The sequence below is a fragment of the Camelina sativa genome, chromosome 1 (genome assembly GCF_000633955.1).
Source record: "Camelina sativa cultivar DH55 chromosome 1, Cs, whole genome shotgun sequence".
Lineage (NCBI taxonomy): Eukaryota > Viridiplantae > Streptophyta > Magnoliopsida > Brassicales > Brassicaceae > Camelina > Camelina sativa.
Genome location: NC_025685.1, coordinates 4,133,962 through 4,150,461, shown reverse-complemented (window position 1 = coordinate 4,150,461; position 16,500 = coordinate 4,133,962). Strand labels below are relative to the sequence as shown.

The 16,500-nt window shown below is 36.4% G+C and overlaps 3 protein-coding genes across 4 annotated transcripts; 1 reads left to right on the top strand and 2 right to left on the bottom strand.

Moving 5' to 3' along the window:
• Positions 481–2,260, bottom strand: LOC109132239 (putative ankyrin repeat protein RF_0381). Its single transcript, XM_019243579.1, has 8 exons — positions 2,183–2,260; positions 1,987–2,085; positions 1,570–1,668; positions 1,198–1,497; positions 997–1,095; positions 858–915; positions 665–771; positions 481–531 (listed from the first exon to the last, which is right to left on the bottom strand). Exons 1-8 carry the CDS (start codon positions 2,258–2,260, stop codon positions 481–483), a joined length of 891 nt encoding a protein of 296 aa, XP_019099124.1.
• Positions 2,864–5,742, bottom strand: LOC104763825 (probable U3 small nucleolar RNA-associated protein 7). 2 transcript variants are annotated; one of them, XM_010487247.2, is made up of 9 exons: positions 5,591–5,742; positions 5,335–5,412; positions 5,180–5,245; positions 5,019–5,108; positions 4,719–4,851; positions 4,468–4,586; positions 4,303–4,370; positions 4,160–4,208; positions 2,864–4,072 (listed from the first exon to the last, which is right to left on the bottom strand). In XM_010487247.2, the coding sequence occupies exons 2-9, from the start codon at positions 5,392–5,394 to the stop codon at positions 3,041–3,043; spliced, it is 1,617 nt and encodes a 538-aa protein (XP_010485549.1). In that variant the 5' UTR covers positions 5,395–5,412; positions 5,591–5,742; the 3' UTR covers positions 2,864–3,040. The 2 variants fall into 2 exon arrangements, with proteins under 2 accessions (XP_010485549.1, XP_010485625.1); XM_010487323.2 differs by having other exon boundaries at positions 5,194–5,245.
• LOC104763736 (cyclin-dependent protein kinase inhibitor SMR1) lies at positions 10,054–10,741 on the top strand. The gene has a single exon (XM_010487137.2). It carries the CDS (start codon positions 10,153–10,155, stop codon positions 10,534–10,536), a length of 384 nt encoding a protein of 127 aa, XP_010485439.1. The 5' UTR covers positions 10,054–10,152; the 3' UTR covers positions 10,537–10,741.

Sequence of the window (16,500 nt, the reverse complement as noted above, 5' to 3'; positions counted from 1 at the left end):
ATTTGAGAAACAAGACGATTGAATGCGGCAACTAAACCACAATTTGTTGCCGAAGAAACCTCGGCCATTTACAGAACCTCTCCTTGTACTAGAGGGTCAAACACGGAATTAGTTTTAACATGCATGAAAATAGACAAGCTTCATCGAACTTGCGAAACCTAAACATGGTTTGATGATCATTTGGATAATGAAAATGAATTTCTTTCTCACAATGGTTCACTATTGTTTATTCAAATTGAATGCTTTATAATATTATAAAATGGTTCAAAATGTCATATGTAACCTTCTTTATTCATTATTGTTATTCTTCAAATTTTTAATGGGTAAAACGAAATCAAGATATCAGAGCTCATAACAGAGGAAACGACATTAAAAGTTTTCAATTATTGTCAAGTCAAAATAACCTAATGTTTTCAAGAAATTTCAACCAAGAAAATCTATATGTATTTTGGAGACATTGAAAAACTTTAAACAGGTTCATCATCCCAACAGATCCTTGACTTCAGCATAAACGGCGACATCAAATGCTGTCTGCAAAATTCAGATAAGACAAAATTAATTTTATAAGATAAAGACAAAACCACTAAGCTGAAAACGTGTCAGTCGAGGGATATATGCATAGATACAATGTTGGACAGCATTTGAAAACATATATGCATCTTACCATTCCAAGATAATTTTCCACAGAGGTATCAACATCACCAAAGAGCAACCGCTGTGTTATAGCACATATTGAGTCTCCACACTTGTTGCCACAGCATTGTGCAGAGGCTGTATTGAATAAAAGAGCCAATGAGTAGAGGAGAGGATATAGAGAAATAAAAGAACAAGTATAAATAGGAAGCAAGATTGTATACTTATTGTATCCCCAACATCATTAGTGATCTCTGTATCAGCACCGGCCAATAGGTAAACCTGGCATAAATCAGTTGGATTTCATTAGTCATAGAGTCATAGTTAGTAAAGCTGCCTAAAACCTAAAACACAAAGACTAACCTCAAGGCTCATCAAGAAGCCACCATTGCAGACCAAATGAAGAGGAGTATCTCCATTGTGATTTGGAGCATTCACATTAGCCCCATGTTCAACCAGAACCTATTACAAAAGGTAAATAAATTCATTGATTATTACTGGGACAAAACAGAATGAATAGCCAAAAAAACAAAAAAAACCAAAAAACAAAACCAGGAACCGTACCTTTAAAAACGTCAAATCATCCCCACTCCTACATGACAAATGGAGAGCTGTAGCTCCAGCAAAGTCTCTAGCATCTGTATCAACGCCCCATGCCAAAAGATGCTCCATACAAGCCAATGATTTATTAACCAATGCTGTCAAAAGAGGAGTATGCCCTCGATGGTTTTTGAACACGGTGTGTGCTCCTTTGAGTAGGAGGAGCTCAACACACGAAGGATGATTGAAGGGACAAGCCGCATTGAGAGGTGTACCTAGGTACTCACTAGGAGGATCAATGAAAGCTCCATTCTCAAGAAAAACCTGCAGCAATTGAAACCCTTAGATAACATCAATACAAATGAAACTTGAGGAATGTGTAGTCAGAAAATTAACCTCCACAAGGGGTTCACAGCCAACACCACACGCATAATGAAGAGGTGTGAGACGATTCAGAGAAAGAGCATTGACACTTGCTCCTTTTTTGAGTAGATACTGTTTCAACAATGTCCAGTTTCCAATCAGAATAACAATGAATGGGAGGGAGAGGAAACAGGAAGGGAAGAATACTAACTACCCTCAGCACAAGTGAAGTTAAGAGAAGAACATGCCATGTGAAGTGGAGTCTCTCCTATCGTATTACGAGCCTCCAAATCAGTATCTTTACCAATGAGAAGCTAAGGTAAGGCATATTTTTAATTGATGTGACGGTGCTGTGGAGGGGCGTCATTCCAGTTTAATTGGAGTAATTCACATATGCTCCACAGTCAATGAGAATCTGAATGAGAGTAAAAGTATAATCCAATGACTGACCTCAAGACTCATCAAGAAGCCACCCTTGCATACCAAATGAAGAGGCGCATCTCCATTGCGATTTTGAGCATTAACATTAGCCCCATGTTCAACTAGAAGCTATTACAAAGTGTAATAAATCCATTGATTATTACTACAAAACAGAATGAATCGCAAAAAAAAAACTAAAAAACTAAAAAACAAATTGGAACCATACCTTAAAAAACAGCAAATCATCACCACTCCTACATGCCAAATGAAGGGATGTATCTCCAACAAGGTCTTTTGCATCCATATGATAATTCTCAAATCTATTTCAAACAAAGTAGTGTACACAATTTGTCTAAGTAGTGTTGGTTGTTATACTTTTTGCTTAATTGTTTAATTTGTGAATCTGTTATGTATTTTTTTTTGTCTAGTAAGTATTCGAGAATCTGCTTCATTCATTAATCTTAAGTATTTCTAATATTAATGTATGGATTGATAACGGTTCATATGAATCATATCTCTAGCTATAATATGGACTAGAGAGACAATTGGTTACATCAAGGGAGAGCTCATCATGCTCCTTAATATTTTACTCTCTTTTTTTGGTGTCGATTGGTATGATATTCTTTGGAATGTTATGGTTTTTCAATTTATTCTTGCGAAATTGTTTAAACTATAGTATTATATTATTATTCTTATGCGTACTGATATTTCTTACAAATAAATTCATGATTTGGAATTGGAAGCCATGCACGTTACATTTCACTTGGAAGCAAAAGTAAGCGAAGGCCATATCTTCTGCGGAACATTATTAGCAAAAGATATTCAATGGATCGATTTACAAAAGCCTTGGTTTGGTTCGATACACACCAATCTCTGGCATTTCCAATTATACTCCATGACAAGCACATTCGCTTTTAATTTGGTCTCCAAAATCCGATCTCATTTTGACGTACATTAATAAATTACATAGTTCATGATCTGTCATTCTGTCTAAAACAAAACATCAATATCAAAACGATTCCCATACTACAAAATTGCAAAGTGAGGAGAAAGACAATCAAAACGCTCAGGTGGGAAACCCCATTCAGTTTTTCCTGGCAAACCTTTTTAAACTCGCCGGTAGCTCCGCAGCAGCATCTTCACCGATTCTTCTCTTTTTAGACGCAGTGTTGTTGTGCCCTTGCTCCGGGAATGTTCGCTTTGCGTTCTCCACCATCTCTTTCTTCTTCTTTGTCCGCTTGCTCGGCTTATTCCTTCCTTTCGTCTTCTTCTTCAGCTCAGTGCTCTTTGCTGCTTCTATGGCCACCTCCTTCTCAGCTTCTATCTCTCCTCTTGATGGCTTCTCTTTCCTCCTAGATGGCTTCATTGCACCAATCTTTGAAGGATCGAGCATGATTGTCTCAGGTGGAAGTTTATCAAGAAGCAAATGGACTTCCTTCTCCCGTCTCTGTTTCGATGTTTCAAATGGATTAGCCACCCAAGAATCGAAGTTGGGTTCTCCAGACCCTGGAATTAGAATGCTAGACCAACCCATCGAGTGACCAATCCCAATAACATCCTCATATGGTCTGAACATAAGCTTCTCGATTTGATAACCTTTCACCATGGAGTGGTTCATGTATCTACTATAGTTATGTGATGAAGAACTACCACTCGAATCTCCTAAAATCTGAACAAAAGATCCAGTTCCAGCTGCTAGCAAACCTTTCTGACTGAAACTCAGCGTTTTGGCATGGAAACCGTGAATAGTCTGAATTTCCTCGAATTTACGTAAATCCCAGATCTTGAGTTTGCGCTCTTTACCGGATGTAGCCATGAGGTGGCCATTTGGATGAAATGCGACAGATGAGACTGGCCCAGGGTGACACTGCATCTGGACTAGAGGTGCTTGGCTAGTGGGTTTCCACATTGTGACAGTTCCACCAGAATGTCCCAAGGCAACAACACCATTGTAAGGGTTCACTTCCATTACATCCGTTCGGCCTTTACCTGTTCTGATACTAGCAACCATGCCTCCATAGGTTACATCTTGATAATGTAGCTGCCCAGATTTGTTTACTGATGCAAGAAGAAAATGGTTCTTTAGGAACCGAAGTCTGGCCACTGGACCACGTTCCTGGTATACACACAAAGTTTAGAGTCAATAACCAAATAACACTAGGCATAAGTTACTTTTTTTTTAACCGAAAAGCATAAATCTCACCTTCAAACAATGCAGCTCAGTTCCATCTCTCCCATATATATAAGCATACCTATCGAAATTTACGAGACAAGATATTAGACAAAGCACCCTCCAAAGCACAAGGCGTACAGTAGGTGATGTTTATTAGCATTGATAATACATACTTCTTCTGGGCAGCTGCAAAGAATTGCTCATTGTGCAGGAATGCAACATCACGGACTGTTTCTTTTACCTGCAGGACATCATCAAGATGTGTTGAGAACCAAACCAAATCTTACAAATAAACAAGCACTGATAAAGAGATTAACATAAAATAAAATAAAACAGACCTGAATCTCTTTAATTAGGTTCATACTCATCATGTCTACTAGAGCGAGGTGGCCTTTGCGACCACCAGCTATCATATGCCGACCACTTGCAGTGAAATCAAGTTTGTATGGGCCAAAATCTATATATGTTCAGTGTCAGTAAAATGAATTAGAAGCTAACATTGTAAAGAGAGTATATATCACAGAGACTAAACCAAATTTTAAAAATTTACATACAAAAGATATGGCAGAGGAAGCTATTGTGCATTTACCTGGGAGCACAATGTCATATTGGTTTCTTGAGCTGAGTAAATCTACTTCATTGGCAATATCTGTCTGCTTGACTCGCCATGTCTTTTCTAGACCATCAGTCTCCAAGTAACCTGCCTCAGCAGGCAAGAGCCACTACACACCAAACAATACAACCACATCACAAGACAATAACTAAAGTCAAAACGAGCTGACCTATCAACATCAAAACAGAGATACACAACAGCTTCAATCATTTTCATGAAGCAGCGGAAAAGGGTCAAACAAGATCCACACAGAGCTGAATGAAGGAGTAAACTTACCTTTTCGATTTTAGCAGCAGTTTTGGCAGATTTCCCATACAACTTCTCCCTCGAAGCAAGTTGAGTCTTTAGTTTCTTATCTTTCAGTGTCTGCAGAACACAAGCAAAAGCCACAATCAACAAAGCCACAATCAGCAAAGCTATATATGCAAATTATATACCTCAAGATTAGCACCTTCTCCTCTAAGATATTTCTTAACTTTAGTCTCCAACTCAACATCGCTCTCCTGCATACAAATTTGAATCTAAGTCTTCAACTTTACTAAAACCCACAAATAGTAAACTGTCAGAAATTCAAACACAAAGATGGTAGTACCTGCTCAATAGGAGGCAAAAACTTCTCCGTAAGATTGTTATCCTCTGAACTGAGCTCCATCTTGCTCCTTCTTATTACCTAAACAAATCAAACAACTCAATTACAATTAAGAAAACCCATTAAATCCTGACTAATTCTGATTAGCCCCCAGTCTCATCTATGGTTCACAATAGAACAGAAACAGCTAGGAAGATAGAGATAAATCTTTGAAGATTTTTTATAAACGAAACAAAGTTCAAATCGAAGAAGCCTTCACCTGAGATTTTAGAGAACACGGCGCGGAGAAAGAACAACAAACGGCGGTGAAGCTATTTAGGGTTTTAGCAGAAAAATGTGTTAATGCGCTGAAGGGGATGAATGATAGTGAGAGCTCCGACTTCGATCCTCACTCAAGACTCAATTTGAGGGTTTTTGAATTTTTTAGGGTTTACNAAAAAAAAAAAAAAAAAAAAAAAAAAAAAAAAAAAAAAAAAAAAAAAAAAACGAAAATAATGGAGATAGGGCCTTAGAATACGCTCAATTAGGCCTGATCTGATAAAAAGCCTATCGAGACCCACGAACAAGGTATCTCAATTAGGCTAATTAAAAAGTTCACTAACTATATAATTAGTGATCCGCTTAATTTACTGGTTTAATGACCGGTTTAATTGTAAACACTCTTCTACTGTATAGTGGAAACAAACTAAACGAAGTGTGATCCTGTAAAAACCAGAACTGGCCTAACTATTTTTAGACTGTAAGAGAAATTTTCTTTTGTTCAATAGCACCAAAAGAATATGGGTCCACATATATGGATTATTCATGTTTTGTTTTTCCAAAATAAATTATTTCGTCTACGTTTTCATAGGAGTACATTTTTTTAATGTTTTAAAAAATCAAATGTACTTTCCTGATTTTACTCCAGATCCAACATAAACCAGACTTTTCAGAAAAGGATGCTAAAGATTCATGTTTACCGCATGAAGCTGCTGGTTTTGCTGGGACTTTCATGCGGCTTCGTCCAGTAATGAGATCGAATGTAAAAATTACTATCATTAATTAGTCTCTTGCATTATTTGTTTTAGGTTAGATAATAAAAGTAGTTGTGATAATTAATGTATGGATTGATAGACTCGTTCACGGTTAATATCTCTTAGCTATAATAGGGACTAGGGGAGACAATTGGTAATGAAGATTCTAAACCATCCATGGGAAGAGCCCATCATGCTCCTTATCTTTTACTTTTTTTTTTTTTGGTGTCGATTGGTAATATATTCTTTGGAATTTTATGCTTTTTCAATTTATTCTTGAGATATTATTGTTTAAACTTATACAGTATTATATTATTAGTCTAATGCGTACTGATATTTCTTACGAATAAATTCATGATTTGGAGGCCATGCACGTTACGTTTCACTTGCTTTCTTTGTCGACATTGTACATTACAACAAATAAAAATTTAAAAGCGGCAGTGGATGCTAAACAAAATTCATATTATTTTATTACCATTCACATATCGATACATAAAATGTAAGTGAAAACTCACACAAGGAACACGAAGTTGATCAGTTATTTCGGATATAAACTTGATTTAGTATAATCTTGAAAACATTTCATTCATTCAATTGAATGTAACAACAATATTATAACCTTTAATTTACGAGCTAGTCATAGATTTTGTAATCTCGTTTATGCTTAAAAACATGGTTCTTGTTGATCAAAATTTTCCCAAATATAGTGTAGCTAGTGTTTGAGGATTAAACGAAGTGTGATATTTGCTATCCTAAATGAGTCATATATATGAGGATGGATCTTATTAGGAACATTGTATTGTTCTTGAATTTAAATGTCCCACAACGTAAGATTATATATTAATTACTACGAATTTGGAAAGCATTTTTGAATTATGAAACTAATTATTTAAATTCGGATCTAAGATTTACTTAAACAGTTTATTTTCATGTGATTTAACAAAAGACACATGATTATTTTGTCTTCTTCAATGTGGATATATTTACTAATTTAATTTTATGTCTTTATATCTTGTATAATATAAACTTTACAAACATAAATGATTTGGAATCCTATGCATATGCAACAAATTTGAGGACTACGTGGATTTGCCAAAAAGAAAACACATTCATTCTTATCAATTAGGTTCGTTTTCTTCGTTACCAACATGTAACAGTGATTCTTGTTTCTACAATGTTCGTTTCTTGTACCCATCCTGTGATGTAGGGTCATCGTGTCTTATGCCTCGAAAATATATATGTGAGAATCTTTCCTCCAACTCAAGTTGTATAAATTTCAGTATTATGAATATCCTATACCATTTTTTTTTGTCTGAGAGTATAGCTAGATAGAACTTGTAACCGATTAATAAAGTACTATACCTAGATCTAGGAGCCTTTTAATTTGATTATTCTTTATGCCCTCGTTGGGTTCATGAATTTTCCATTTATAGGAAATATATACTAAAACTAATTCAGACAAGATCTACGTTACACTGCATTAAACTATGGTTTTCATTGTAGTTTGAGTTTCTGAGACTTGTTTTTTAATATTAGGTTTTGATTACAAAATGCATTTAAAAAAAATTTGTAGGACAGTTTAGACTTCAAATCAGTTGTTTTTATTTCCCGATTCTCTTTTTGTCTATTTACAATCTATCTAAAAGTTGGTTTGATTTGAGATGGTTCGGTTTTGGCCAAAGTTTTAACAACCGTAACTCGATAACTGGACCACCGAAAACTTCTAACATAAACCAAAGTTTTAACAACCGCGCGTAACTGGACCACCGAAACTTCAACATCAGTTATAATTGACGGATTCTAAAATGCTACAGATTGTTTGATTGTGATTGTATGGTTTCGTGGCCTTACAAATAACATCGGCTTATCCTGATTCCTCATAATTATGTATCTCTGTCCTTGTAAATCAAAGAAAAAAAACGTGTCAATGTCAATAGACAAACAAAAAAAATAGAATAACCCAAAAAAAAGGGAAGAACACGATAAGAAGAGGAGAAAGGTTGACAAAAAAGAGAAAAGTAAAAAAAAAAAAAAGAAGTGAGAGATTGAGATCCTGCGATTGATCATATAGATCTTTCCACTTCTGTACTTTTAAATTTGGATATTACACTACTGACTGACTCACTTACACAGATCTACCCTATACGTATCATCGCCACATGCTTTTCCAAACTCGATACGTGGCCTGGCATGTCCAAAAACATATGTCATATTTTGCCGTAAAATTACTCAGCAAATGTAAATTATATATATATATATATATATATATATATATATATATATATACACAGCCAGCTAGTGTGTACATGTTAATTCGGAGTGATCCAAGTATTAAAGTCTAACTTCAAATACGACACAAGAGAATGAAGACAAGAAGATAAATGAACAACGTAGCAAAATTTAAACTGATATTTAATCGTACCAAATCGATCTTTCTGCTGTAATTAAATTATTAGATTTTGTGAACAGACCAGGTTAAAACTAAGACGTAGGTGAAAAACCCAACTAGACTTAATGTATAATTATATTTGTATATACGAAATAAGGAGTAAGCAAAGCAAACTCATGTTACAGCCTAATGATTTGTCTATGGCATGGCTACAGTTGGAGTATATATTTTTTTCTTAACTAGGCGTGTAAAACGTTGTGGTCCATCATATATCTCGAAATCATAATGTCACATAAAAAATATACAGTTTCTCACATTGTACATTAATAAATATTAAATAAGAGGATACATAAATTGATGCGATCNAATTTTTTTTTTTTTTTTTTTTTTTTGCAATTAATTGTTTTACATAAAATATAATGATACATGGACTACTTAGATTTAAATCTAATCACATGCCATGTCTTTGGGTTGTAATAGGTACAAGACACATCTTTAACCAATTACTTTATGTTTGAGATCTAAGATAAGACGTTGGTCTAAAATTTGTGTATATATAATATATAGCTTATGTGTGTATTTTTCTTTACTACCTATAGATGTTATTACTCTTATTTTGATGGTTCAATTCTATTACAGTATCAAGTAAAAGTTTTCTATATAGACACACTTTAATGTTATTGTTGAGACCATAACCCACAAGTCTTTAGATAGGAGACCGATGGTACGAGAACACCATTTGCGTTTGTTTCATGAGTTATGGCCCTCCTTAATTCACTCGCACTGTGCTTCCACGCTTATAAGAGTTTCATTTGTCTTTTGTAAACTTTTTTGCCAAAAATTCATCTGTTTTTTTCAGAATTTTGTAATTGTTTTTATTTATTATTACCTTTCAATAAATTAATACAATTTAATTTTTTTTGGACAACAAAAATTTACCATCACAATTAAGGTAATGATCCCCAAAGATTTAAATGATTATTAATAAAAATAGGCAACACTTACAAAATTGTGATCCACATGTGCTCTACTCTCTTGGTAGTTGAAACATACATATAAATACTGGAAATACACAACCATACAAGTAACTTACCATCCCTAGTAAAACTATATTTTTTCTAAATTCGGAAATTACTTCCATTCTCCTTCCCACATAGTAATATATTTTACCTTATACTTATCCCCACTCTATTTTTTTCTTCTTTTTTTAATTTATTTTTTTTATGCTAAAAGGTAACTCTCATTTCTAAATGGGACATTCTAACTTTATGTATGTATATAGGTGTACGTAAAGGCACAAACACATATAACAAACCCATCTCAACCTCTCACTTCTCTAAGAAGTTTTCTCTACATCCACAAGAAAAGTTAATCCCAACAAAACAAACAAAAAAAAAAAGACAGAGACAATTGTAAAGTATGGATCTTGAGTTACTACAAGATTTGTCCAAATTCAATTTCCCAGCACCCATCAAGATCCGATCCAAAACCTCAAAAGCAAAGAACGAGGAAGGTGATGACGAAGATGTCCTCAGCTGCAGTACACCGACATCCCAAGAACACAAGATTCCCTCCGTCGTAGACTCTCCACCTCCTGCGCCGCGAAAACCCCGGCCACCACCGTCAGCACCGTCGGCTACGGCTTCTCGGATGATCAGATCGTGCAAGAGGAAGCTTTTAGTCTCGACTTGTGAGATTGTCATGAATCGGGAAGATATTGACCGTTTCTTCTCCTCCGTATACAATGAGACGTCGACGACGGCGAAACGGCGGAGGAGTTATCCTTATTGTGCTCCCAGATGAGGCTTAATTCAATATTTACATTTTTTTTTTACAGTTTTACTAGAAATATTGTGAAATTATATGCTGGTGATTGATTTTATTATTTTTAATTTACTTAATTATGAAATTGGATGGATAATTTTCTGCAACCGCATATTAATTTCGCATATGGAGGGGTCGATGTTTGTAAATTCAATAATAAATGAAATTTAATTCCAATTGCCAAGTTTTTTTTTTTATATATTATAAGTGAATCCATATATAATAATTGTGATATTTATGTCATTTATAAGAGATGAGATTGTTTTATCATCCAAATACATGGAAAAAAATAGTTTCACTATATACATTGTTGACTACTGATTAAGTTTTGCAATGAGTTTATATTATAGTGACCGATGTAAAAATATCCGCAGCGACTATGAAGAATCAACATATCTCATGGTAAGAAAAAAAAATGATTGTGTTATGATGCATGCATGTATGAGAAAATGTAACTTTATCTTGTCCAGTGGGTGGTACATAATCTTTGAAATATCAAATCGTTGCATTTAAATAAGCAGACGAGGGCAACAAATCAAAGAAAATTAATTTAATACTCACTATAGTTTCATACAAAGTTGATGTAAAGTGTTTAGGTGTTAATTTGGTAGAAGATGTATCAGTTACGTGTCCTACGTGTAACTGTGAAAGCAACAACGCAAAGATAATGAAGCCACGATGGAAATATATATATATATATTTAAAAATTTTAATGTTTTCACTGTACACTGAAACAGATTAAAAAGCATGCACATGTATATACTTAACTCAGTTATACTATTAATCAAATTTATTGGTCAGAAATTCATGGCTTGGTTCTGACTTTTTGACCGGCCGGTAAAGCGGCGGACGCAACTTCGGGATCTGAAGACATTAAGCAATTCATTTCTGTATTAGTATGAAAGAACATATTCTTAAAGTTTTCAAAGTTCGAAGTTGATACTCAATTGTTTATTTCTTTATGATTTCAAAGTCACCACACTGTATTTAAGAAAAATGAACCTTGGATACTTTGTTTAATGACCGGGAATATATGCATGTGTTAACATNTCACCTGAGAATCTGTTATCCTCCACACAAGATGACTTCAACCTTTAACTGTCATCTTCTTCCTCCTCCTTTAGATCTTATGAATCAGAGAGCCTGTGCTCTGATACCACTTGTGAGGATAATTGTTGCTTTTGGTCCCTCATCGCCTCACACCCGATTAAAGATTCACATATCTAAAACTTGAACATGACACATGATGACACAAGAGAATTTGATCACCGAGTTCCCGGCCTCTAACCCGTACGTCTCGGGTGGGAATTGTCTCCCACAACTTCCACTATATGAAGAGGTTACACACACCACTAACTTGTGATGTTCTTTGGTTTACAGATTTTGGTACACAAGAGGATACAAAAACAAGAACACAACAAAGAAGGAGAAAGCTTCTTGAAGAAGAACCCTTTTTTCTTCTCTTTCTCTAGAACTCTCTTTGATGTCTTGTCTCTCACCTACCTCCACTTTATTGATCGATGAAACACACTTATACATGTATGCATTGGGCCAAATCATTTCCAGAATCTTATTCTCCTTTCCTTAATGCCAATTTCGTCTGGCCCATTAAGGCCCATTTGTTTTGTGTTTGTCAAACCCAACAACAATCTCCACCTTTTGACAAAACAAAACACTCATCGACAACAAGAAATCTGAAACCAACCTCTCCTCTTCTTCTGTTCGTGAAGCCAAACTTCAGCGAACCTCCTCCGACAAACTCCGCCTCCTTATCCGGTGAGCATCTCTCTTCTCCGGTGGCAACCAGTTTTTTTTTTTTCTTTCACCGAGCCCTCTCGTTCTCGACATGGAGAAGATGTAGCTTCTTACTTCCCCATGGTATAGCGGAATTGGAGGCTAATTCCGGTCATCCCTGCATGTTTTCCGGCGAAGCCAAGCTTCAGTCTCCACCTGTTTCACGGCGGCTCCCAATTCCGGTGAATCAAGAGACATTATCTCCATATCTCAACTTTGGTTCGATGAACCATGTATCACCACCATTCTCGCTGGCAATCTCCTTCAGCTGCGATCACTACCGGTGGAGCTCTTCTCTTTCCTCTTTGGTGATTTAATTTGTAGAACCCGAGACATCAACTTTGTCTCTTATCCATGCCTCTTCTCCCGAGCTGTTCCGTTTTCACCCGCGAATCACGCCATCGCCGTCACCGTCCAGCTCAGGTACCCTCTAATCTCTCTCTTGTCTCTTCCTGACACTTAGTGATTAGGATCTTCTGAGAATTGCCATTTTGAATCCATTTTAGGTGATGAGCTCCACCTGGAACCAATTACTCTCCATCATGGCTCCACAACCTTTTCCAGGTAACTCCTTCACAGCCCTGTCTCTTCCGATTTCCAAAAGACTCATGAAACTCTAACTTCAGTTTCATGTCTACTCTCACAGCAGCTCTAGTGTTGAACATCCCATGTTCTTCTTTCTCCTTGATGACTTCAAGTAATCTCCTAACCATGAATCATCTTCCTCTCTAGCTGCTGGAGTTTTCCCCCTTTGAGCCACCAAAATCCTTACTTGGATTTTCTGAATTTTCATCTCAGAAACTCCACTTGGAATCAGTCTCCAACTCTCGACAACTGATTCTCCAGTCTCCACAAGTAACCAAACTCCTCTTATTATCGGTCACCTTTTCTTGGCTCATACTTTCAAATTCAAGAACTAACAATGAAGAACTAAATTGTTGTTCCTTGAATCTTAACCAACAGCTCCACCTGGAATCTAAGTCTCTTCACAGTAATACCAGATGCCTACAGGTAACTCCCTTAACCCTCCTAATCTCCTTTTATCGACATAGTTTTAATTTTAATTTCCCAAAGCTGACTTGTTTCTCTGTTCTTCTTCCTGTCAGCGTATAATGTCGATTGGGGTTACCTGGAGCTGTATCTTCCTTCAGACGACATTGAGGAGATCATAGCAGGCTTGTTTCCCTTCCTCACACTTCTGCATTTTCCTTTCTTTGCAGCAACTCCGATGATCTGTTTCGTCCTTTTTGCTGTTCCAATGACTCCAGGTAAACAATTGTACCTTGAATCATTTTCTTTTGTCTCTGGATTTTTTTAATTCTGTAAGACACCATGAAACCTTAACTTGGTTTTTTCTTTCTTCAAAACAGCTCCACCTACAATCAGAGTCTACACCTTGCGACTTCTGATTACTCACAGGTACCTTTTCTTTTCTCCATTCCCTTGGATTTCTTGGAACCGTGACTTGCTGTGGAACCTTGTTTTGATTTCCTTTATGTCACATGTGCCCTGATCTTAGATTCAACCCCTTAGTAAACCACTTGCCAGAAACTTGAATCATACTTGCCTCAGCCCTTAAGACAATCCATGATTCCAACACCTTTCTGTTTAAACTCTTATGCCTTGGACGTTTCTTTGTACCGCTGTTAAGCCTAACAGAACCCGCCATCAAGCTACCATCTTGCTAGATAGACTTTCGACACAAACCTTGATCCAAACATCTTGTTTAAACAGAACCTTGCTGACAAGTAAACTTCCTGTTGAATCAACTGCAGAAATAACTCTTAAGTCACTCATGCTTCATTTCCTTGAAACAGTCTTTGACTTACTCTTCATCTGTTTGAGCACCTTTGATTTGAGCATCACTTTGTACCGCTGTTGTTATCAACAGAACACGCCGCCTAACTCCACCTAGCTAGGAAGACTTTCGACACAAATTTCTTTGCTCATCCTTTGCTCAAACTATTCTGCATCAGTGCACACTCACAAATTCAAAACCATTGCTGCCTCCTTTGAACTTGTCTTACACTCATCACCAGCTTACAGCCTTTGCCACACTTCCTTGCTGTAACCACCACATTTAGCAAAACTGAGATTGAGCTTACTGCCTTTGTTTCAACAACCATAGCCTGAATCCATCTTGTACCGCCATCATCATCACTGATGGAACCCGCCTCCAAACTGATCCCATTTGGAAGACTTTTGATACAACCTTCATTCAGCTCTTGTGCTTAAATATCCTCTTTTACTAGCAGGTTTCTCCACTAGGAAACTCAATATCAATCTCTTATCAATTTGCTAAACCATAACACCAAAGACTTCCCTTTTACAGCAACTTCCTGTCACACCACACTTGTGACAACCCTTTTACCGCTGTAAAACACCATTCTACACAATACTTTTCCTTAGTATTTGGGAATCCACTAACACATCAATGCCTGCTTCACAACCAGCCCTCAATTCTCTTCTTGTGATGCCAAAGGAAAACAAGTATAACCTTTCCTTCTGTCAATGCAGCCATGCATTGACCTCCATTAAACCTGAGACTAAAACTCTTCACCCAACACCTCTCAAACCTTACTGAATTCTTTCAGAGTTATCGACCTGCTTTGCCTCAAGCAGTTTCTAGCCTCATACTCATCTGCTCTGATTTTTTTCCTTGAATCTTCAACATCCTTCTTGAACACCAAACTTACTGACTTTCAACAACCAGACAAGCAAGATACAATCTGATTCACAGCAAAAAATCTTGACTTCTCCATTGTTAAACTCAGTCTATCTCCTTGTGTTCTTCCAAGCTAAGATTCCTTCAACTTAAGCAGCCTTGAGTATCCTGAAACTTCAGTAAAGAACATCACAAATACCTTGTGATGGCAGCGCCGACTTGAGCCTTTTGGATGATTATTCGATTCCTCTTTCCACAGCCTTGAGTTAGTCACCTTAACCCATGCTTTCTTAAACTTGAATCGAACTTACTGCAGAGAAACTCCACCTTAAACCAACTCACCGTTGATTTAGTCTTCACAGATCAAGAACGCCTTCAAGATCTTGTGTCTTCTGCACTAGTCTCCAACTTTTTTTTTTTTTTTTTATGCTGGCATACTTGGACCTGAACCATAACCATAACTCTCCCTTGATGCAACTCTCTTGTGTCGTGTCATTAGAGGATCTTTCTGATCTCCTAACCTGAGATCTCTGCTACAGACTCAACCTTCACCTGAGAATCTGTTATCCTCCACACAAGATGACTTCAACCTTTAACTGTCATCTTCTTCCTCCTCCTTTAGATCTTATGAATCAGAGAGCCTGTGCTCTGATACCACTTGTGAGGATAATTGTTGCTTTTGGTCCCTCATCGCCTCACACCCGATTAAAGATTCACATATCTAAAACTTGAACATGACACATGATGACACAAGAGAATTTGATCACCGAGTTCCCGGCCTCTAACCCGTACGTCTCGGGTGGGAATTGTCTCCCACAACTTCCACTATATGAAGAGGTTACACACACCACTAACTTGTGATGTTCTTTGGTTTACAGATTTTGGTACACAAGAGGATACAAGAACAAGAACACAACAAAGAAGGAGAAAGCTTCTTGAAGAAGAACCCTTTTTTCTTCTCTTTCTCTAGAACTCTCTTTGATGTCTTGTCTCTCACCTACCTCCACTTTATTGATCGATGAAACACACTTATACATGTATGCATTGGGCCAAATCATTTCCAGAATCTTATTCTCCTTTCCTTAATGCCAATTTCGTCTGGCCCATTAAGGCCCATTTGTTTTGTGTTTGTCAAACCCAACAACAACATGTTTCAATTCGGACTGTTTTGAACATTTTGCAGATGCCTAATTATGTAAAGTTTTTACAATCACATAAAGCGATCTAGTGAACTATTACTACTTTCTTTTTTTGTTAACGATTTAAATATCAGCTTAAATTTTGGAATTTCTACTAAAGAATACCTTTATTTTGAACAATTTTTTAAAAGCTACTACTTTTCGTTCATATTTTCAGTAATGTTAGAGTGTTTTTGATATATAAATTAAAAGATAATGTTTCAGGTTCAGTTTAGTATTTGGGTAAAACTAATTAATGTTCCAAAAGATTTCAAATTCTACTATTCTCTCTTAGCGTCTGTGTGG

Bases quoted from the DNA above. Each gene is read 5' to 3' on its own strand.
- LOC109132239 (XM_019243579.1), bottom strand. From the start codon at position 2,260: ATGGATGCAAAAGACCTTGTTGGAGATACATCCCTTCATTTGGCATGT. The intron at 1,096-1,197 runs GTACGGTTCCTG...CTTTTGTAATAG, and splicing joins ATGATTTGACGTTTTTAAAG to GTTCTGGTTGAACATGGGGC. The intron at 532-664 runs GTAAGATGCATA...TGAATTTTGCAG, and splicing joins TGGAAAATTATCTTGGAATG to ACAGCATTTGATGTCGCCGT.
- LOC104763825 (XM_010487247.2), bottom strand. From the start codon at position 5,394: ATGGAGCTCAGTTCAGAGGATAACAATCTTACGGAGAAGTTTTTGCCT. The intron at 4,587-4,718 runs GTAAATGCACAA...GAACATATATAG, and splicing joins ATATGACATTGTGCTCCCAG to ATTTTGGCCCATACAAACTT. The intron at 4,073-4,159 runs GTGAGATTTATG...TGTGTATACCAG, and splicing joins CTGAGCTGCATTGTTTGAAG to GAACGTGGTCCAGTGGCCAG.
- LOC104763736 (XM_010487137.2), top strand. From the start codon at position 10,153: ATGGATCTTGAGTTACTACAAGATTTGTCCAAATTCAATTTCCCAGCA.